At 47.0% G+C, this 23,484-nt stretch overlaps 1 protein-coding gene, 1 long non-coding RNA gene and 1 other non-coding gene across 5 annotated transcripts in view; 1 reads left to right on the top strand and 2 right to left on the bottom strand.

The window, feature by feature from the left end:
• The window catches only part of RASA3 (RAS p21 protein activator 3), a 114,193-nt gene extending 100,318 nt beyond the window's left edge, over window positions 1-13,875 (bottom strand). Inside the window, exon 1 of the mRNA XM_039878747.1 lies at window positions 13,723-13,875. Coding sequence (XP_039734681.1) covers window positions 13,723-13,777 — 55 coding nt within the window. The 5' untranslated portion in view covers window positions 13,778-13,875. The remainder of the gene's footprint in view (window positions 1-13,722) is intronic.
• Window positions 13,876-18,306: 4,431 nt separating this feature from the next.
• Window positions 18,307-23,484, bottom strand: part of LOC120615606 (uncharacterized) — a 41,161-nt gene continuing 35,983 nt past the window's right edge. For all 3 annotated transcript variants that reach the window (XR_005656322.1, XR_005656321.1, XR_005656323.1), the window contains exons 3-4: window positions 19,566-19,809; window positions 18,307-18,853 (exon numbers count right to left, since the gene is read on the bottom strand). This is a non-coding gene — a long non-coding RNA (uncharacterized LOC120615606). The remainder of the gene's footprint in view (window positions 18,854-19,565; window positions 19,810-23,484) is intronic.
• Window positions 21,083-21,189, top strand: LOC120615637 (U6 spliceosomal RNA). The gene has a single exon (XR_005656325.1). It is a non-coding gene; the product is annotated as a U6 spliceosomal RNA (small nuclear RNA).

Genomic DNA, 23,484 nt, shown 5'->3' with positions numbered 1-23,484 from the left:
CCAGTGACCCAATATTTATAGTCTTGTCCCACTGTGAGAGAAGTAAGTTTTCTCTAGTATCTCCCAGGCATAGTTAGCACATGAATATAGTGTCTCTGTGACCAAGAATGATGACTAGGGGTTAGAGTAATCACACCCCCACTCAGCCTGTGCAAGGCTGATCAGCACACAAAAGCAATGCTTGTGTTTCAGTGCTTGTGTTGGGGGAGGCGGCGGGCAGGGCTGAGTGCTCTAAGTGCAGGCTCATCACAAGATAACTTCCTATAGTTTCTAAAATAGTTAATTGATTCATTAATACCCACTTCCTGTCATGAGAGCCTTGCGCCATAGAGATAAAACCATAGGAAAAAAAAGTTACAGAATTCAAAACAACATGCTAAATAACTTCAATTATCACCTAAGGTCCATAGTATCTAACGTGGCCCGCTGTTTTTCAGTTTCTTCTGTAACACACAGTCTTATATGAATTTTTTAACTACACTAAATGCTTTGTAACTAGCCCAGAAGTCAGAAACACCTCCTATTTCCTACTTCTACTGCATTCCAAGGGAAAATAACAGCTTCCTAGTTAGTATGTTGCTACAGACATACCTGTTCTTGCAAAACTGCATTTATATGTGTGATTATACTTCTTGGTTAATATTTTACTTTTAAGCCATAACCTTAAGTCATAAGAAGCATGACACTCTCTATGAAGGAAAGCGCATGGGCTCGCAAGCAGGCGACAAGCCGTCAAACTGGCGACCGTCCTGGGGTCTCCTTGGAGGGCAACCTGATGGAACAAGCATTCGGCCAGGTCCCTCTGCACCAGGCCTGTCCCTCTACCCCATGTCCAATAGGCCCTATTTTACATGAAGGTGGTTTGCAACTCTGAAACACACACATATAAACATAAACATAAAAAACAGTGCCCTGTCCTGCCATCCTGTTCATCTACAGACTCCATCCCTAGCCCTCTCTGCTTCTGCTTTCCAAGGAAAATGTCACATTTCAAGGAACCTAAGAAGCCTCTGTTGTTAGACAGACCGTTGTTATCTGCTGCTCATAAAGGGGAAACACTGACAATCAGTTGCTTGTCAGAGGCATCCCTACTTCAGAGCTGTTAAAATGTGGGGAATTGCATTTAAAATCAGATGAGGAGCATTTGAGATCTTGCTCCTTGGCATACTTCATTGGTTTGGCTCAAATAAATTCTTATAAAAATTCTTAAAAAAAAAAAGAATACATGAAACTTTAGAATAGGAAAAACACTGAGTTAATGTTTATTTCTAATGACAAAAGTGCTGCTCTTATTCAACAGGAGCCACTTTCATAATTAAAAATTAATTCTGCATATATAGTTTCTGTTATTTCTGAGAATTCTCTAGTTTGGAAAATACACTATACGCAGTGTGTGTGTGTGTGTGTGTGTGTGTGTGTGTGTGTGTGTGTGTATGGGTGTGTGTGTGTGTGCTTGCACACGCATGCATGCGTGCGGACACAGGCACACACACCTAGGTATCTGTTCCTGGGAGAATAGGAAGAGCAGCTTAGACCCACCTCAGTCTACCTTGGCGCAGAGGATAGCTCCCTACCCCAAGACCTGAAAACTCCCTATTTATCATTATTCCCATACATACATGACTACGTCCGTAAGTTTGTCTTATTTATCCCTTAGTCTGTAATGTCTTAGAAGGCAAGGCCTATATTTTCTTTGCATCCTGTTAAATCCCCAGTTTATGGCTCCATAGGCCCATATGCAGCATTTGAAGGTGGCATCCAACTATGTGAAACAGGGAGGTAAACATCAGAGGCTGACTTTAGCTCATTAGCAGCTTGTGTGATTTGGAATCGCTACCTAAGCAACCCATGAGCACATTTTAGCAGGAGAAGAGCTTTTGAAAACTAACTTTTCCTCAACTAGTATTTGTGATTAATACCTCAAGGCAAACTAAAAGTTCTTGCCATTGCCTTGTGGTGACCCTAAATAGTCAGCTGTCTTACATTGACTTCTGAACACTACCTATCCATCCTGGTCCACCCCCAACCCTAACACACAAAATCGACTCTTATTTATATGCCCCACAATATTTCCCCAATTAGATGCATACAGAAATTTCCCAAACAGTTTTTTATCTGAAAAATACTGTCACCACTTTTAGGCCATGGCTATACTAAAGTCCGAACTAGCTTCTAGAGCAAAAGGCAGAGCTTTGAAGAGCCACATTCTCAGGTGACCATTCTGTGTTGAATGATGAATTAGTGACCCAGCTAGCCTATCACCTGACCACCTATACTGAAAATTAATATATATCCTACTTTAAAAACACCAGCATTCATGTATTCACAAAACTGGTGGATTCTTACAGATATGAAAACTGACCAGAACCAGGGAGAGAAGGTAGTGCATGGAAGGGCCGGGGTGGGTAATACCACCGTTCTGGTATTCTGGGGAAAAAAAAATAGAGAGACACATAACTAAATTGTTATTGGTTACAATGAATCATGATCAGATGAAAAAGAAATAAAAAATTAGTCCAATCCGGGGGACCAGACACTGCCTGCTCCTTCCTCTTGCCTCCTGACCAGCCCCTTCAGCTCCCTGACTAATGGTCTGCTTGTCCAAAAAGGGCACAAGGGAGAGAGAGAAAGCCTGCCCTGTAGAGAACACCGGAACAGAGTTTATGAAACAAAATAAATAGACAATCAAGATATTGAGCAAAAACATAATGACAAGTGGTTTTTCTCTTTCCACACGACCCTTTATTTCCAGTCAGGACATGCATAAACACATTCTTGGGTCCAAATGCTGAGAAACTCTTTCTCCAAATACTTGACGCAGAGCTGAGCGGAGCAGGAAATGATGAACAGAGAAAGGAATGCCGCAGATTCCAGATGGATGGAGCCAGCTGGGGGGGCTCAGGAAGCCGCAAGACATCTTCTGACCATCGTCTCCCGTGATTTCTTAGGGAGTCATCACTATGTAACTGCAACTGCAAGGGGACAGTCGAGCCATCTGTAGCCCACCCAGCTTGGCGGGAATCCCACCAGGCAAGGCCTCCCCGTTTCAAGGGAGGCGTCCGCCCACCGAGGCCAGCAAGCTAGGGGCTCTCGCATAAGCAAGCTAGTTAGTTCCAGGGTTTGCCTGGTATGAAAAAGGGCCGGTATACAAACTCGCTCTGAGCCTGCCCCAAGTTAACAAGTGGAAGGAACTTCTCATCAAAACCTACAGAATTGCCCCAGGATCACCTTCCTCTTACTGTCACCAGACCATGTTATCCTGCAAGGAACAGACATCCATGAGGTGAGGTGGGTCACTTCTGACAGCTCAAGTACCATCATTTGCAGTGGTTTTCTTTTCATGTTTCTCCCTAGAATAATGTCCCTCCCACTTGAATTCCAATATATTCTCCGGAACATCACAACTCAGCCAGGAGTCCTTAGAGCTGGTCAAAGACTGAGAACTCCCGCCTGACTGCAGCCAACTGAGAACAGTCCAGAAACAAACAGGGAAAAAAGCTATAAGAAAAACCCCAGGTGTGAGTCTAAAAAGTGAAAAGTTTCTGATAGAAATATAAAATATTAAAACATCAAAAACGATGGCAGAAAAAATTCTCAAGTCATAGAAAGTGAAAAGGCAGGTGTCCCAGCAGCAAGGCCCCAGGACAGGCAGTGGAATCCTCACCAAGCAGCCCTCGAGGCTCTCAGACTGCAGCTGTTCCCAAACACACACCCACAGACCCCCTGGGGGTCAGGCCCCTGGCGATGAGTCACATGACTATCTGCAGTGTCTGCAGCCTCCACCACGTCAGGCAGGCAAAAAAGATTAAGGCTTGCTTGAGAAACAGGGACAATTTTTAAACTCCACACATCTTACTCTGGCACCCAAGGCCAGTTCCCTGGTGCCACGGATCTCAGATATAACGGAATAGCTAGAAAGAGCCGCTGTGAGCCTGCCTTACGCCTCCATTCCACCACCATACTGGGCACACAGCATTGTGTGCATGTGTACATGTGTGTGTGCGCACATGTGTGTGCATGTGCCTGAGTTAGTGTGTACACGTGTGTGTATGCATGTGCGCACGTGTGTGTACATGTACCTCTGTGTGACCATGTGTGCGCACATGCATGTTTGTGTGTATGCATCTATGAGTGTGCCTGTGTGTGTACTGTGTACACATGTGCCTGAGTGTGTTTGCACGATAAGAGGAGACAGACTAAGAAGGTAAAGATGAACAACTCCCTCCATCAACTTAAACCCTCTGCTTCACAGGGTGCAGCCTGAGGGAAGACCTCAAACGCTTCACTCCTCCGTAAGCCCTGACCAACTCCTGGACATACTGTGTGTTGGTGGTATGTGTTTCCCATGTGAACATCAGATAGGCAGAGTTCACTGCCCTTGAAACTCACCCCTATAAAGTATATAAAATATCCAGTTGTTCGATCCTAAGTTAAAAACCATTTAATGTTGTCGGCCCCAGGAAAGGCCAGCAGGGCCTCCTGAGAAGGCTGGCATGCCAGCCCAGTCCCCAGCGATCTGGAATTCCCCAGCCCGGCCCCTATCCTAAAGGCCATGGGAAAACCAGCCAGTCACAGCATCCCACCCAGATCTCTAAATAAGAAGTTGGTTTGGCCACGTCCCCTGGGGTCTGCACATTGATGAAATTCCTGGAACTAGTTCATATTCCTCAATCTCTGCTAATAGCTCTGTACCACAGTGTTACTCCAGCCTCAAAGCTCCAATTTAGATGGGCCGATATAAGCAGATGCCCAGAGACTTGGAGGCCTGGAGCTGAACCACTCTCCTGCCCCACTCCACAGCTGTCCTAGCCTCTCGAGGACCACAGGTCCACGTAAAAGTGTCGCTCTGCTAAGTCCCTTAAATGTTCATTTCAAGATTCACTAAGAAGAAGTCCTCGGTGGGAAACCAGCTATCTCCTATTTGAGGAAGTGATTCGATACACACCCAAGCAAGCTGTTCCTCGCTAACCACAGGAGCGCCCGAGTCTGGGCAATTATAAGTTCATCACAGGACAACTTAGGCACTCACAACCTCTCCTGCTGTGTGACCTTGAGAGGCGCCCTGCACAGAAGGGGTGCTAGGTTCTGACATGACACTATCCTACAGGAGCCAACTCTGTTGCACTCGGCGTGTCCACGGCTCCCTAAGCAATGCCTGATCTGGCGGAGTGAGAATGAACAGAGCACACAAAATCAAACCAACTGGATGCTCTGGTACCGCCCAGGAGTGGGTTTAGAACCGAAAGGAGAAACCACAAGAGCTAAACAAGGAAAATGAAAATTTTTTCTTCAGAAGAAAAAAAAAACACAAAATGAAGCTAAAGAGATTTCAAGGTGCATGTAGCATCCTCAACTATCTGATAGGCTTGACTGTGTGGGGATCACTGGGGGTTACTCTGTGTGGCTTCTTAGAATGGACACGACAAGAAAGGAGAAACTGGCCCTGACTCTAGTGGCCTGCACACAGATCACACCTAATTGGACCTACCCAGTGACTTTCGAAACTATGTGTCCACAAACAAGTCTCCAGAAAGGGATACATTTATAATTAGCACTCTCAATTCTGTTAAATGTCCTGAAGAATCCAGAAGCCTGAACCGAATCCCAGAATCCTGTCAGCCCCAGACACTGGCAAAGGAGGAAGATGGTTCTCAGGCAAGGTCTGGAGACTTGGTCCTGGTGCTGAAAGAGTCGCCAGCCAACACTTGTGGCTGCTGAGCAGAAAGCGTTGCTACCCAATACACAGCGGGACGTAGTCACCTAGCTAGGAAAGCACTGCTGCTGACACGAGTCTCCAGGCTCTGAATCACCCCGGGTCTAAGAAAGACGCGGCGACTTAGTTTACCTCTGGATTTTATCCCATTGGCAACTGGGGGCCAAGAAAGAATGATTCTTTACATTTTGGAAATTATTCAGATAACAGGAACAGAAACAACGTGAAGAGGAAAACACAAACACGAGAATCGTTCTTTGACCTAAGAGTGAGGGCAGTGTTCTGCTTCCAGAAAAGTTCCGATTGACCCGGTAACCCTGAGTGCGGCTTTCAGCCTCCTCTCGATCCTCCTAGGAGCACGCTGACCCACGCAGCGTGTTTCAGACGTTTGAGATGCAGCATTTACCAACTGTGCTCGTAGCGGGACGCTGACTATTCCCGATGTGGAGCTCAAACTTACTCAAAAACTGAAACTGACAATACCAAATTTCAGGACAGATAGAGCTACGGCCCCGGGGGAATGCAGCCCTGCGTGCAGAAACACGCCCAGTATTTTCAGACACTCACAGAGCAAGGAATCACTATCTCTGATCCCACGGTCATCTTGATAATCCATTATTTCCAGCAAAGATAAAAAAAAAAACACTCAAACCAAAAGCTCCCCAGACACTCTGATCCCCGGGTGGGCCTTAAGTTTGACCTAACAACCCTCTTGTGAGAACCACTTCCCGGGTTCCAGCCCGGAGTGATCTGGGAAGCCAAGAATTGGGAGACACTCATCTCCTTATTTCTAAGGATGATCATGGGACTTGCATTTATAACAAAGTTTGGACGTGTTAGCTGTTAATTTTGAAAGCTGTCTCACACTTAAAGAAAAGCACCGGGTCATCTGCTGTGGATGACAGGATTTAAGTTCCCTTTCACCCGTGTTAGAGATTCCTGAACACAGCAGCTGAGCGCCAATCCCACTTGGCATATCTGAGCTGGTCCGAGGACCCTCTCATGAGCCGGCCCCTCTGTGCTCCAGCTCGTTACTCATTTCTGTACTCCAAGGGCAGCCTCGCTCTCATCTCCCCCACGTCTTTCCTGTACGAGCGAGCCTTCTGCGATCCAAGTAAATCGTTTTATCTTTCTGAGCCTTGGTTCCTCTACAGAATGTTATTCGTTCCATTTTTAAAGTTGTGTTTTTAAACTCTCCATTCACCTATCTATATACAAAATTGCACGTCCATGCATAACAGTAATGTCCTAGCTTTTTCAAAACAGACCTTTTCTCTCTTGTTTCCCTATTCCTCTAGCAGCCCCACAGCCCCACCACAGGGAGTCTGACTGATGGACTTGTATAGGTCCTAATTTCCACATCTGCACATTATCTGGGTTTTATTATTCTTTAACAGGATAATCTTAGATAGACTTTCTGCATTTTGCTTTTCTTTCTAGTCATACCCCATGGAACTTCTTGGATGTCATGTGGCCTGGCCTGGCTCTAATTCATTCCTCCGAATGCTGCATAATATTCCACACTATAGAGGCACCGTAATATAATCACCCTTTCAACTGGCATTTACTTTGTTTTCACTTTTGCTATTTGTTCATTTAACCCCTGACTGTAGTGGTTCTGCAACGAACATCCCCGTACATCTCTAATCACTGGTCAAAGTTAGTACATTCAGTCGTGCTGCAAGCTCTTTTCTTTTTTGGGCTGAGTACAGAACCCCACCCTGACATTAGGGTGAAAAGACTAGACAACCAGTGACGACCCCATGCTCAAGTGCTGTGATCTTATATCTCCTCTCTCACCTTGGACCCTCCAGGGTGACCAGCACCTGCAGAACGCGATGTCCAAGTCCTCATAAGGCCCATCCATGTGCCCCACTCTTCCCACCCAGCTCTGCATCACACAATCATTCCTCCCTTCTCCAAACTCTTCACGGCAGGCTCAGGGCTACTGTTCCCAGATGCTTGCCCTTGCCCACCTGCGAGCACACAGGTGTGGCTATCTCTTACTGATGTATTTGTTTAGTGGGAACTCTAATTTGTTACAAGATTAACATAACAAATAGCTTCAAAATTACACTAGCAGAACATCTATCAATAAAGATCGGAGCAGTGGAAGTATCTTTGTTCACACAAGTCGTTAAGCTCCGCAAAAAAGATCAAAGAAACTGAGAGGCAGAGAGAACTTGGATTTGTCTGAAGTTGCGGAATTAGCGAGAAACATAGCTGTGACTTAGTCTTGGGTCTCCAATTCCAAGTGTAGTTAGTTATAGCCTCCTCTCCTCAGCTGGTTCCCAGGGGCTCTTGTCCCCACGACGGCCTGATGGCTCCATCTGTGACCACAGCAGCCTTACCATCTTCAAGGGCACCTGGAAGCATGAAATCCGACTTGCAAACCTCACTTCTCAGGCGTTAGCAGCTACTACTTCTGGTTGCCCCAGTGAATACATCCACTGCCTTTCTAAACATGTGCACGTCTTGTGACTAAGACATGATGCGCCAACGTTCTCATCCCCCAAGCACCTTCAGGAAGGTATGAGTGTTCAGAGAGGCAAATCTAAACGTTTTCTACCGAATGTTATATTCCAACCAAGCGATTCTGTCTACAGGGCCTCCTCAGGAGCACACGCTGGGCTCACCTGCCCGACACCTATTCTAACGTCCATGGGGGGCTGTATGGGTTGCCGATGGCCCTGCTCAAAGAATCATCTCTGAGTTTCTGCATTCAGTTCAAGATCACATCTTCACAATTTCTTTCCTCTCCAACTCCTACTCCAGCGCCCCATGGTCAGTGACCGCCAAGGCCAGCACTCCCCGATGTTTGCCCACAAGAGCCAGCAGCCCTGGTCCCTCCCTCATGAATACTGACCACTTCCTGTCCCCAAAAGTGGCCACTTCTCTCTTTCCCAGCCCTTCAGTAGCCCCCATCCCTCAACCACCACCACCACCACCGCCATTCAAATCCAAGATCATGGAGAAAGGAAAGACAGACAGTATTAAGTGGTGAGGAAAACAAGAATGTTGGCATCGAGCAAACATGGGTTCAAATCCCAGTTCCACTATTCCAGGCTGGGTGACTTTGAGCAGGTTGTTTAATAAGTTCTACAAGTCCCCTTCCTCAATGTCAATGTCATGGAGTTGTGAGAATTTAAATTATAATGAGATAATACCCACGAACTATCTACTTAAAGTCTGTATCCCTCTCTACCCCCACGCACATACACAGCAAACCCACCCCCTTCCCAGGCAAAACCTGGAGCCACGGGCTGAAATCACCCCTGGCCCAGAGCCCGGCTGCTCCCCAGGCATAAGCCCAGTTTTGCACATTAGTCCTTAGAGGTTAAAAATAACACAGGCAGCTAGCTGAGCTCGGTTAATAAAATATCCAGGTTAATTTTAGCATCAAAAAGCTCAAGAGAATATAAAATCCCTGATGCCAAGAACCACGTGCGGCCCCCCCGGCCCCTCCCTTACACTCTCAAACACACACACACACACGCACACACACACACATGCGCGCGCGCACAAAAAAAGCTAATGTCACTTATATGGCTCCCTTAAATTCACAAAATATTTTCTCTAATTGAGAAAACAATTTCTTCTTAGCCCTGTGAAGACACTACAAGTAACTATTTTAACTTTTTTAACAGGAGGACCACCACTTCATCTGATCCTTACAAGACCCTGTGACAAGCACACTACTGTTTCCCATGAAGGAAATCGGGTTACATACAACACTTTTAGCAGAGTGGACCTAGAACCCTGAGATCCCAACCACTGCGATCTGGGCATTTTCACCATGCCCCCTCCTCGCCAGCAGAATGGCCAAGGGAGGCACAGACTAGGGACCCTCAGCCACAGTTCCCTGTCCTCCTCTCTCTAGGCACTCTGAGGGACCTCCTGCTTCTAGAGGGATTATGTTTACAACTAGGTGGAGGGAGGATAGATAACCGCTGGGGCAGGCCCCCCCACAGGGCCACATTGTGCTGAATCGGGGCGGGGGGGAACTATCAGTTCAGATGTGCTCATGCTGAACCCGGACTGTCATCGCCCTTCTTGGTGGACAAGCTCTGCTCTTACAGAGAAGGACCATGAAAGCTTGCTCCGTGCGCAGTGCACTGGATCAAAGGAGAAGGGAGAGACCGGTCAGAGGGAGTCTTGCAGCAAGGAACCAGGCGGAGCTCGACCTTACATGAGACACACACACCAACACACCAAAAAGATCCAAACCGCACCCTCAGACTCATGATGAAAACCAATAACAGAGCAAGAGGGCTTTTCTCACTCCGAATTACAAGGCCAGGATATTTTTTAGCTTGAGAGAAATACTTTTGCTCTTAAACGGAAACATTTTCCGAGATATAAGATGACACTTAAAAAAGAGTACTAACTATTAAGGAAAAAAGAAAAATAATCACTGGGAAGTAAAGCTATCTCACAATGCCTAAGGGAGTGCTGGATCCAAAATAACACTGCCCAGCAGATGTGCTCTCATTGTGGGTTCTTCCCCCAATCAGTGCCTACAAATCTTCAAGTTGCTTCCCTTCCAGCGCTGAAGTCCTGACTCATGGAAAGTCAGAAGAACACACTTCCTCAAAGTAGCCATCTCATAGGAAGTGCGGTCAGTCTTACACGACATGAGATATTGGTGTAAAAACAGTAATAACTGGTACCAAAGACAGACAGTGTTTAAGATTTTTAAGTGTCCAGTAGAACTATCCAAAATAACTCTGAAAGATTTAAGTGTAGAAAACAACAGGTTCTTCAAGACAAGGATTCAAAATAGTTACAATAAAAATACCTCACTTTTATTTGGCACTTTCTTATGTATTGTCTCATTTGCAAAAGGTAGAAGAAAAAAGAAAGGGGAAGAAGAAAAAAGGAAGAGATTCCTCCTATTTTCCCCAAGTTTTGTCTCTCAATGAGACCAAGCACCATCACACTTTCCAAAACTGTTTAAGAACTAAAAGGCCAAGGCTCTCATACCTAAAAATCTCTTCATCCCCTCCAAAATGTTCTGCTTTTTTTTCTTAGCAACAGTAATGGTATTGCTTACTAGTATAACTTTAGGGAGAATTTTTCCTTTTGTCTTTTTCTAGGAGTGAGGGGGCGGGCATTAATGTAAGCCTGAACAACACTGTCTTGTAATCTCCCACCGGATGCAGTAGACAATAATAGCCTGCATTTTGCAAATGGAAAAAAGAGTCTATGAAAGGGGAGGACACTTGCCCTGGGTCATCCAGCAAGCCAACAGCAGACATGGGGCATGCAGCCAGCTAGCCTGGAGAGAAGGCTTAGAGATGAATGGATGGCCCGCCAGTGTCTCCGAACAAGGAGAGGCGAGTGTGCATGTGACTGTGTGTGCAGTGACTCATGCATGTCTGCCCCTCCTCTGTATCAACTGCTGTGTCCCTCATCATCATGTCTTCAAGACCAGGGCATTCAGGCAAGTCAGAGCCAAGACTGGCCACAGAGGACTAAAGAAAGAAATCAGCATACCACTTACCATGCTCAGGATCATCATCATCCCATTCTACTAACGAACATTCCCTCTAGTTAACTGAGACTAAGCCCCCAAACCAGCCCACCCACAGTACACCTTCGGGGTTTCCAGCCCAGGCTCTAACTCAGCAGCACAGCCTTGACCATTTCTGCACTCAGATGCAGGAGGTGCCCTGCCTGTGCCCTCTGTAGGCCCTGGCTCTCTGAATGCCTCCAGCTACAAAGGCCAGTCACAGATGTCTCCCTCTTGCAGCCCAGCGCTGTAGGTGAAGACCCTCAGACAGGCGAGAAAACAGGGGCTTCTCAGAGCCCCTGTTTTCTCCCTGAGGAGCCCCTGTTTTCTCTCCAGTAAGTTGGACGGCTGATGCACAGGCGTTTCTGCCTCACTGCTGTAGCCCCCAAACATGGGAGGGAGGTGAGGAGGCTCCAAAGGTTTTAACAATACCCAGTCCCCACATGGAGTTAAAGACAGCAGATGTTCCAGTCACTGCACTAATCCTCAGCTGAACCGACAGTTTCTCTCGCTTGTTTAAAGTGGAGCACACAAGAGAGAACGCCTAACCCAGCAGCGTCTTCTAACCCCGTTCCTTCCACACTGGGACCTCCCCACCACCCCCTGCCTGTGTTGAGGTCCAGAGCCCTCCTACAAGCATGCACTGACAGGCCAGCAGAGCTGCTCTCCTGGACCTTCAGGTGTCTCCTCACTCTTCTGCTTCACATATTATGCCATCCTGGATAGAAATCTATCCTCTCTGCTTAACAAATCACAATTCCAGAATCCTCCTTGAGTAGAGTCTGAGGTGGGCTGGCCATGCTGGGCCTGGACCACACTATACCCAGACCCATTCCAGCCTGCTGCTCCCGGAAGCCTGGCACATTTCCCCCACGGCCACACCCTCACTCCAATGCCCCCTTCTTGCTCCCCTTGATAAGGAAGCACCTGGAATCCTGCAGGGTGACATCCCCCACACAACTCACTGGACCCAGGCATTGGGTGAGGGCTCCTGATTGAGGGGACCCTAAGAGAGACACTTTCCCCTAATCCCCCTTCAGGTGGTCAGCAGCAGATTTCAACCAAGTAAACAAGAGAAACCCTCTCTCTCCAGGCAGACTCCTCAGGGTTGAAGTGCTGCCACATCCTATCTGCAGTGCTTCTGAGACAAATATCAACAGCACCTCAGCAATGATCCATAAACCAAAATAAAGCAGACAGGAAACAACACGCTGAATTGGGGTAGCTGGAATTCCTCAGGCAGCATCAAATGTCATCAACAACTGACATTGCAACAGCCACTGGGTGCCTGGCTCTGTTCCCTGTGGCCCTTTTTACATGGGAATGAATGGGAATGTGGAGCTCGCCTAGGGACAGGGAGTTCAAGAGGTGAGAAGGACCCTGAGGATGGCGACACTCTGGATCCTCAGAAGCCCTCTCCAACATGAACTGTCCTCTCACCCAGCATATTTATGGCATTAGTGTGTAACGGTAATTCCAGGCACCGCTCCTGTTTGAGGAAGGCAGAGAGGGAGGGGGGGCCAACTTGCACATCACTCTCCTAAGATAAAACAGAACTGGGAAAAAGCAAATCTCTCCAGATAAACCCAGGAAGTCCAGATATAGCCCTCCAGCTCACTCCAGAGTCTGCATTTCATTTACCTCCCCCAGCTCTTCAGTCCACTGAGAAAGGCAGAATCCTCCCCGGTGACATGGCCTGAATGGCAGGCCCTGGTGGCCAAAAGCTCCCTCCGCCAGTTCTCAATGGAAGGTGGGGGAGGGGTAGCCCCAGTGTCTTCCTGCTCTAAGGAAGCCCTAGGCCAGAGTGCGTGCCACACATTCACACCCAGACATATGCACACACAAATACACATTCGCCTACACAGATGTGTGCACACACAGAGACACATGCATACACAAAAACACACACATCCACCCACACGGACCTGTGCACATACAAACACCAGTCAGCAGCCCGACCTAGCCTCATGGCCTTGGGGAAACCTGTGGAAGAGCTTATACGTTCCAAGAAAAGGAAGTTTCTTGGTGCAGCAGCTGAGAGATGCCGAACCCTGAGGTCGGTGAATTTGGCACCTCAAATGCACGCATCCAGAGAGTACCACACGCACTCACGCATTTATGCACACACTCATGCACACACAGGCACGCACGCAGGCACACACTCCTAGCGGGGACGGGACCTGCGTCCTGCACCGCACCTCCCCCTCCATACAGGCGACCCCACCCCCCGCAATGCGCCTCCAGGGACTTGGGGCCGCTAGCGACGCAGGGAAGGCGGGAGAGCTGCGTTCCCCGGAGCCACGGGGCCCGGCTTGGCCCAGCCAGTCCTCTGGGGGAGGTGAGGAGGGGGTTGCGGCTGGCGGACCGACCGTCCGCAGGAGGTGGGATGGGGGCCTCGACCGGGAGCGCGCATCTCCAAGAGCAAGTCAGGGACTTGGGGACGCCACCGCAAGACCCTCAAAGACCCCGCGGTCTCTACCCGCTCCCGGGCGCTCACCGATCTTGATCTTCACGCTCTGGAAGACCCGGAGCCCCTCTTCCTCCACCGCCATGCTGGGCGGAATCCGCGCGCCGAGCCCCGCGGAGCAGCCGGAGCCGGAGCGACCGCGCAGTACCCGCGCTCAGCGCCCTACCCTGCGCTCGGCAGGTCCTGGGCGCCCCAGTCGCCGGGCTCCGCCCATTGGCCCTGCCCAGCTCCCCATTGGCCAAGACCCGCAGAGGGGCGGAGAAGAGGTGGCTTGTCCCACAGCACGATCTCAACTGCCCATTGGCCAAGTCCCGAAGAGGGGCGGGTCTGTCTCAAAAGAGGCATCCAAAGGGACCCGGAGAGGGGGCGTCGGGGAGGGGACCAGGAATGAAAGGACTTGAGGGGTTGCGGGGTTATCGAGGGATTAAGCGCGGGGCGGCAGGAGGTGGTGAGGCAGGGCAGAGGGGACCGGACTGGAGGCGGCGGGAGGCAGAGCGCGGGGGAAACTTGGCTGGTAGGGGGAGGGAACCAGGCGGGGCGGGAAGTGGGAGGGGGGATGCTGGGACTGAGCCAAGTGCAACGCTGTCTGCCCTCGCTGACCCCCAGGCATCTGCAGGGTCCCTTCCTCACCTCATTTACTTGTCTATCTCAAAGTGTCCTCCTGACTTCCTCTCCGCTTCCCTCCCTCCTCCCCTTTATCTTCATAGATACACAACAAAACAACAACAACAACAAGCAAACACACCCTGCATATACCAGAATACAAGCTTAATAAAGATAGAGCCTATTCTTTTCACTGCTGTATCCTCACTTCCAAAAAAAAAAAAGAATGCTTAGGTGTGTGTTGAAAGGATTAAGGACCATTCTTTACCCTAACTCCTCGAGCCTTCTTCCAGTTCCTCAATCATTTGCTCGAGTTTATCCTCTCAAGACCTTCATATGTGGTGTTTACTGGTAGTTTAAAATGGAATTTAAGAAAGCAGCTTCTCCTTGGTTCAAACCCCAGTGTTGCCGCCTCTAACTCCTGGGAAGGTTTCTGCAGTGCGTGCTGTTGTGCGCCATCCAGACTTTTCTCAAGACCAAGGCTTTGCCTCCATCAGGATAACTGAATAGCACCCCTCGCTCCTGAGCTTCTCAGAGGATTGGCTGAGGCTTCCGTAGCAACTGCACTGTGGTTAAGCTGCTTCTCTACCCAATCCTTTTCCCTCAAATGCTCACAGGACTTTTTTTTTTCTGAGAATAATACTGATAAACTCCTGCATATAAATCTCTGCCTCAGAGTCTGTTTCTAGGGGGAATCCAGCATAAGACAGTTGGGGCCAGGAGTGTATAGGAACAGCCTCTGTGGTGGGATTTGAGAGCTGGATGCCCACTGGCACATCACTGGTGGCACAGCAGTGCTGCCATATTTTAGCAGTGGTGAGCTGTAATGCAAGTCTGTGAGAGGAAACACACTGGCAGGTGCAGTATCTCAGGCACTGTAGAGGTTAAGAAAAGCAATAATTATCTGAACTGTGGAATCAGGTGGCTCTTGCTGAGGACAAGGCAATGAAAAGATCACAATTTAAAGAAAATTGTGAGAGCTTCCTTGATACCATGTAAAGACACCCTCATCTCCTGCAACTAGAGAACCAAAAGAAAAAAAAAGAAAAGAAAATGCTGTGGATCAGAGCCAGGATGTAATCATGAAGATAGCAGCACTCGAGAAAAGGTTGAATGCTCAACCCAAAGTCAGGACCCTGGTAGTGGAGAAGAGAGACTCTGAGACTTGGGGGAGGGTCGTCTGGACTAATGCACTCAGCAATCTTGAATCCCAGATTTCCCTCAATTTCCTGGATTTGAAGAGGTGTCCCACTTCTCCCTGTTAAAAGCAAGTACTGTCTGTGCTTGAAGATGATGTGGAGACCTCTGCAAGACAATGAAAACACCTCAATGGTCTACCTCCAGCTCACTCCTCCACAACACTTGCATCACCCAGCTGGGTAAGCGCTGGGCCTGACAAAAGAGGAAGTTCATATCTGCAAAGAAGCTTTAGAATGAGGAAATCTGTGCCAGTGGGAACTGGGAAAATAAATGCAGGACCAGATTCAGAGAATGTTGTATTCAGGGGAGGCAGAACATAAAGGTAGATCAAGGTTAGAGTTTACTGATATGGGATCATTCAACCATGATGCAGGGTTTGGCACCCTGTTAAGGATTGCACGCTGCCAGTATGGCATTTGGAAGCTTATAGAAAGTAATGTCCCATACTAAATGAGGTGGAAATGCCAAATAGGCGTGGCAGACAGCAGAGGAAAGCATCCAAATGCTCTGAGAAGTGGCACAGGAGAGTAAATATACTCCATAAAACCGAGAAACCTAAACTAGGAAAGCCCAGAGGACACCCCATTTACAAAGGTAATGAGGAATGTGCTGGTGAGATCCTCAGCAGTGGCTGGCCACTGTAGGACTGGGCTGAGGGTAGAGATGTTGTTACAGGGAGCATCGGGCTCCCTGACAGCAATGAGGATGATTGGATGGTGACATAATAGGGGCAAGGTTGCGACATTTAACCATCAGAAGCAAGGTAGGTGCAATTATTGTAGTGAGCAGCGAAACTGGAGTGACACCCTGAATTGCAAAGAGCTATAGAGATGGTCAGCCGAACATGGCGTCGGGAGCAAGACAAATAGCTAGCCAGCACGTGTATTGCTCAATTTATACAAAGGAAATCAAAGATAAGTATCAGGAGGCTGAAGAAAGTTGCCCCAATAAAACATTAGAATCTCTTGCCCAGTTTCCAGACATGAACCACTTCTCATCCTCAGAACCCACTGACTGGTAGAGAGGACCTGGCTATAAGTATATATGGTAAGGATTCTCTTAGGACTTCCCCCAAAGAGGACTGTGGCCATTTACTCAGGTAATTGTACACCTGAAAAAGGAAAACACTTAGATATTTTGAGGGCTGTTGGTCTCAGGGTCTGAGTTGACATTTGTACCCAGGCACCCAAAGAGTCATCGTGCCCCCGTTAGAGTGGGACTTGTGAGGTCCAGGAGTGGCTCACAGTTGGTCCACTGGATTCATTGACCAACCAAGTGATCATTTCCCCTGGCATCAAATGTAAAGTTGGTATGGACATATGTGACAGTTGTCAGAACACCCACATTGGCTCCCTGATGTGTGAGTTAAGCGTTATCCCAGCAGGGAAGGCCAAGTAGGGTGCCAAGATGGAAAACCAAAAGCAATAATACATCCTGGGCAAAAGATCTATACTGTCCTTAAAAACCTAAAGGGTCATTTCATTCACCAGTCCCATTGCCTATACCAAATAGGTTCTAGAGGATGACAATGGCCATCACAAACCCAATGACACAGTTGCCCTGTCTGCAGCTGCAATGCCAGCTGTAGTGCCACTGCCAGACCACATCAGCACAGTCTCTGGTCCATGGACTATGGCCATACAGCTGGCAAAAGCACTTTTCTCCAACCAGAATAAGGAATCTCACCTCCATCGGGTTTTCCCACCCTCTGATATGATATAGTCCAAAGAGATCTAGACCATCTACCTGGACAGTCTACAGAATAGCAGTTTGGTTTGCTATATTGATGACATCATTTTAATCAGCTAGCTGAGCAAGAAGTTGGCAGTCATCGGAGATTTTGATAAGATGTGTGGCTCTGAAATACATGTGCTCTAAAAGGTAAGAAATAAATTTATGAAGATTCAGGGGCTCCCCATATCAGTGAGGCAAGATGTTTCTGAGCATGGGCCTCTCTCTCTAAGAAGCATGAAGACCTATGCAGCATACTTCCAGGATTACTTTCTTAACAAAATTCGACCACCACAGAACTGCGCAAGCACCATGCTTTCTCAAATTTATGTTCTTCACAAAAGAATTTGTCTAGAAATGTAAAGGAAGTGACATTACATCTGTTTCGAAGCTGAGAAAAGCCACTGTGGGATTCTCCAGTCTCTCTCTTTTGCTGTAGCAATTGAGAGGCCTCATTTTGAAACTCAGAGATAAGATAAAAGCAGCCTAGACCCTTGAGTCACCACATATAGAGGGCAGCCACCTTTGTAAAAGTGAGAAATGAACTTCTGTTGTGTAAAGCCAATAAGATTTGGAAATCATTGGCATAGCCCAAGACTATCCTATCCTCACTAATAAAATACCTTAAAAGAGTTTATATGGAATGTCATTTGATTAATATCAATGCACCTGCCAATTTGAATTAATAGCAAAATATAAGCCCAGATACCTAACGGATTTACCTGTTAAACAGATATGTGTAATGCCTTGATTACTTATTACGAAGACCATTTGTTCAAAATGACTATTTATTTTTATCATAGTAAAGTTTGACTTGTTATTTTTGACCCTAATTAGCCAAATGTCAAGGTGATTTTTGAAAATACTTCTGAAATCAGCAATTAACCAGACTCCAAATCTTGTCTTCCTAGCTATGACAGGAAGGTATGTATTTTTTTTCTCCTAAAATCTCTATCAAATTATCCCAGAAGAAATTAAAAAAGAGGGGTATCTGATTCACATCATTTAGGAGGAGGATTTGCTCTCAAGACAATTCTGACACTTGATTCTCACAGCAGAATCACAACACAGGCCCTAGAAAACCCTATATCTGGCTCACAAGATGCCTCCTGTCCTGGGCACCAGACACTGGAGACCCAGCGATAAATGCAGCAACAAGTCCCAAAATGGTCTTCGGCATTGTCATGACCAGGCCAAACAAATCTTATCAGTGGCCAGTAGGAGGTGCTCCTTTTGTAAAACATTGGATTGAGAGACTCACATTATAGTAAATTTCAAAAGGGCAAAAAATGTACTTGTGAGCCCATCATTTTAAGGCAAATATTTTTATTTCCTAATTTCCTTCGAGGTTTTGTTAATATTGATATACAATTTTACACAATGGCCATACAAGTTGTTTGAATGACTATTTACTCTGTTTAGTGATTCATTTATTTAGCAAACCTTTACTGAACACCTAGCATGTGTCCAGAACCCGCGCGCTATGTAGGAATACCAAAGAAATACAACACACACCCCTTAACCTCAGAATACTGACGGGAGCTGTGTAGGTGCCACTAAATCACTGGAGAGCTTGCCTTCTCCACAGCATTCCCTCTGCCTGCAGTCTATTCAGTTTGGGATGATCCTGCAAAAAAAAGATAAACGGAAAAGAAAATCCTAGAAGTAGACATGGTCTCTAAGGTATAGATACAATGCCAGGACTGCATGAAAAACCGAAAGCCCGTTTCTGAGGATGTGGTGGCTATGGGAAACTGAAGAGCCACTTTGGATGACCCCGCCAGGGGATCGTCTTCACTCCTTCATGTAGCTTAGTTGCCATTACTCCAGTTTCGGGGGTGTGGGTGGCACAGAAGAGAGTGAATGGTGGCAACTGGCTGAGGAGGAATTCTGCCAACCTGTGCATCATGGGGAGGCCCGGTGACCACAGAGCAGCCAAAAGACAAAGCTGGGGCTCAGGAGCAAATGCAGCACCTGCCTGTGCGTATTAATAAATTTTATTTAACTACGAGTATAATAAATGATTGACTGGCACTACTTTTATTGTATTTGTGATCTATGATAAACCACTTAAATTCTTTTCTATTTCTTCCAAATAATTTCACTCTTTTCCCCGATTATGTGGAAGTGTCCTCATCTGTGAAACAGGGTAACAATAGTACCTGTGTACAGGGCTGCTGTTGGGAAAGTGAGTTGGTATATGGAACAGTAACTAGGCCAGTCAATATTGGGCAAATAAGAAAGTCAGTTCTCAGTGGCTTTCTCATCAATCACTCCCTTAGGGCAAGGGAAGGGCTTTCCTCTCTTACCCTCCTGACCCAGAAAACTGAAATGAATACCTGGTAGATGATGGCTCTCCTGTGACGTATGCAGGGCCTGCAGAAGTCACTGAAGCACAGACAGCAGCTCTGGCTCCGGGATCTCCGGATGTGAGTCTGCGAAGGTTCCCTCACCAGGAAGTCGGTTGCTTCCAGGCCCCCACATGCTCCCAAGCACAGAGACCTCTGAAGCTAGGCAGAGGGAGGCCTCTGGTGATCGAAGGCGACAGTGGGCCCATGTTCACACTGAGATCCTTGCTCACCTCTGTGGGAAGAAAATATTCTTCAGAAGACATTATGCGCACAAAATCACCAATGTTCACTGATAACCAAAACCCAGAAACCTGCGCTCTGACAGGTAAATGGCTAAACTACTCAGCAACAGAAGGATACAAACTACTACTGATCTGCAACGACTTTCTTGAAATGACAGACTATACAGATAGGGAACAGATAGTGGTCGTCAGGGGTCAGGGGAAGGGGAGGAGGTGGCTGTGACTGTAACAAGGCAGCAGGAGGGACCCTGAGGGACAGGAATGTTGTGTATTGACAGTTGTGGTGGCTATACAAACTTACATGTGATAAAATTGCACATTTCTAGACACACAGGCAAATACATGCAAAATTGGTGTAATTGGAACAAGGTTGGTGGATCATATCAATGCAATCTCCTGGCCGTGACCTTGTACCACAGTCACCACAGTCATGCAGGATGTCACCATTGGAGGAAACTGGGTGAAGGGCACCTAGGATCTTTGTATTACTCCTTATAATTGCATGTGAATGTACAATTATTTCAAAATTTAAAAAAAAAAACATTTAAAGAACAATATGGCGGTGATACCAACACCTGCCATTCTTGCTACAGCCCCACCTGGGCCCACATCCTCTCCATAGGGAGGCTGAAATCTGACTACCCACAGGAAGGGTGTGACCTCATGTTTACTCACCTTGCCCTGCAAGGAAATCGTCCCCTTGTTGTCATGAGAGGAAGGCTGAGGCCAGAGGAAACCTCAAAGTTCTCACTTGCAAACACCCTGCCATCCCCGTTTGACCCCAGGAGACCCAGCCACATCTGAAGACTGCGATTTGCACCTGCAGCTTCACAGAGTCCAAGGGCAAAGCCGGCTCCTGATGCATTTTTTTCTCTTAAGGGTCTTCTTTCCCAAAATCTTCTCGGCCTCTCTGGGCCTTATCTCCATTTCCCTCAGGAGCAAGCAAGCTTTCAGTAACCCGGTCGCTCTCTTAACTTTAAGATTTGGGGCTACATTAATGGATGGTGAAGTTCTCTTGACAGTCACTCTCAAACCGAAATTGGATAGAGAAGCCTCTGGAGCTCCCAGTTCCAGAACTGCTCAAACTTCTTCTTAAAAGACTCACAAAAGTAAATACATTTTAAGTCATGACCTGATACACTCACACAAATTTTACGAAACAATACTTATCCTGACTAATATAATGTGCTCTATAATTTTATATGTTCTATTCTAGCTTTGCATAAACTAATCTGGGTTATTTAATTTAAAAATCCATTTCAGGTGCTCGCTTCGGCAGCACATATACTAAAATTGGAACGATACAGAGAAGATTAGCATGGCCCCTACGCAAAGATGACACACAAATTCATGAAGCATTCCATATTTAAAAAAAAAAAAATCCACTTCAGGACCCTCAATTACATAGTAAGCCACTGGTGTACTGGAAGTATTGGCTCACGAGCTCCAAAGATTAAATTTTCAGGAATTTTGCCCACTGGTTGTTAAATGTGACCATTATTAAAAATTAAATTCTATAGGCTTACAAAATTATATACTTTACAAAATTATATAAACCCAACTCTTGAGTTATCAATGTTTATCATATAGTGGAAATAAAATGTAATGACCTGCCCTTTGTATCTCTTCCCAATTTGGAATAATTACATCATGGAGATCAGAAAATTTACACTCTCTCCTCTTCTTTTTCCCAGTCAGTCGTTAAGCATTTACCAGCACATCATTGGTTGTGACCCACAGTTTGAAATGCCCTGTTCTAGTTAATTCCCCTCATCCATCCCACCTTTGTGTTTAATGTGAAGAGACTGATGGATGGTTATGGGAGAGCCCAGGACACAAGAGTTCAAGCTGGAAGAGGTACCCTCTCTTTTGATTCTGGTCCAGTGCTGTCACCCCCACAAGTTCTGCCTCTCGACTCACCCCACCCTGGAGGTAAGGACTGCCTGCACGCAGCCGGGCCACGAGACTCTGGGGCTAGAGGCAGAACCCCTTCCCTCTCTAGGGCTGATCATGCCCTTCTGAGATGTGGACATGGGATGGCGGGAAGCTGGTCCCTGCTCCAGGCACATCTGCTCTGCCCACGTGTGTCCCAGGCCCCACGGCCAGCTGGATGCTGGTCTTCTTGGTCAGGCAGCCGATATGCATGCAGCACGGGGCAGGGTGCTGGGAGAGAGAAGGCAGTCGTGGAGACCCAGTGCCCAGCTTTGGGCAAATGTGAGATTGTTGCTCTCCGTCACGCTGATACGGCCCTCTCCTCCAGTGTGCTTCTTCATTTGCCCCTTCCAAACTTGTTTGTGACACATTATTTAGGAAATAAGGGAAGAGAAATGAGAGTGACTAAGAACATTAGCCCTTAGAATTGTTCCTCCAAGGCTGCCCCTAAATTAGAAAGAATGTCTGACAGAGAAACTGTATGTAGTTACGTGTTGCTGGACATGATGGGCCACTAATGCCCTTACAAAATGTTTAATTACAATATTCCAAAGTGTTTTTCCCCCCTGCAAAGTGTTTTTCTCCCATCACCAATTTGAATTGCTATGAAAGCAACAATTAGGGAAATTTAAAAGAATGTGCTCATAGTCCCACCTGTCTTACATGAAAGCTATTTTTGTGTTTCTATACTCATCTTCAGCAGTCTTGTCTCTGACATTTGATTTTCACATAGTTGTAATCAAGATCCTAGACAGCTAGAGCCTCAAACCATCCATTTGGAAACTATTGCATATCCCTTTCTACATTTTAACTGAATGGGCACTGAGGCTCTGAGGGTTGGCCCTGGGCGGAACCGCTATACTGGGCTCTGCTAGTCCCCTTTGCATATCTGAAGGGGATGAGTTAAGCGAAGCCACAGTTTCACTCTTCAGTTACAACTCTTTACCCAAATAGGTTTAAATAAAAACAGACAGAATTAGCAGGGCCTCTTTTCCTCTGGAGGAAGGACAGCTGCAAACTACAGTGTTCCTCTAATGAGGTAATGGCCCCATACAAGAACATCGATGAGCCCCAGTACCCTAAAGTTCTCCAGCCTTTATTGTTGCCATTCCCACTCCAACCACCCTAGACACAGCAGCTTCATGAAGCCTCGGAAGAAGGAAGCAAAGGCAACTGGAAGACCCACAGGACAGATGGGGCCTCCCGGGCTGAAACACCATGTTTGGGAACTGCGGGTAGCAGGAAGCCATGAGGCTCCCAGCTGGATTATCTTGTGTAATTCTAGCTAAATTCTGGCTCGCACAGTCAGAGACTCAGAATATAAATTTATGGTGCTGAATTAACTAACTCCTGGGATGTTACCTGATCCTGTGACCAAGTTACCTTTAAAATAAATATGTAGACTCTTAGGAGACATCTCAGTCTTACTGAGGTAGATTTTTAAAACATAAATTTGTATTTTATCAGGCTAGAAATTTGGGATGAGTTAGAGCACGGTCACTACAAGCCACTCGGCACAGGAACAAACATCTATTCTTTACTTCTCAGTAAGAGGAATCCTCTGGAAACTTGATTCAGGCCATGTCACTCTTCTGCTCAAACCCTGGACTAGCCTCCCTTCTAAAATCTCAAACCCCTACCATGTATGACCTGATGTGATCCAGCTGTGCTGTCCTCTGCCTTGACCTCCCACTGCTCTTTTTCTCACTGCTCCAGGCCACTGGCCTCATTGC

This window comes from Pteropus medius, unplaced genomic scaffold (genome assembly GCF_902729225.1).
Source record: "Pteropus medius unplaced genomic scaffold, Ma_sr-lr_union100, whole genome shotgun sequence".
In the NCBI taxonomy this organism is placed as follows: domain Eukaryota; kingdom Metazoa; phylum Chordata; class Mammalia; order Chiroptera; family Pteropodidae; genus Pteropus; species Pteropus medius.
This window is presented reverse-complemented; position numbering and strand designations above follow the sequence as displayed.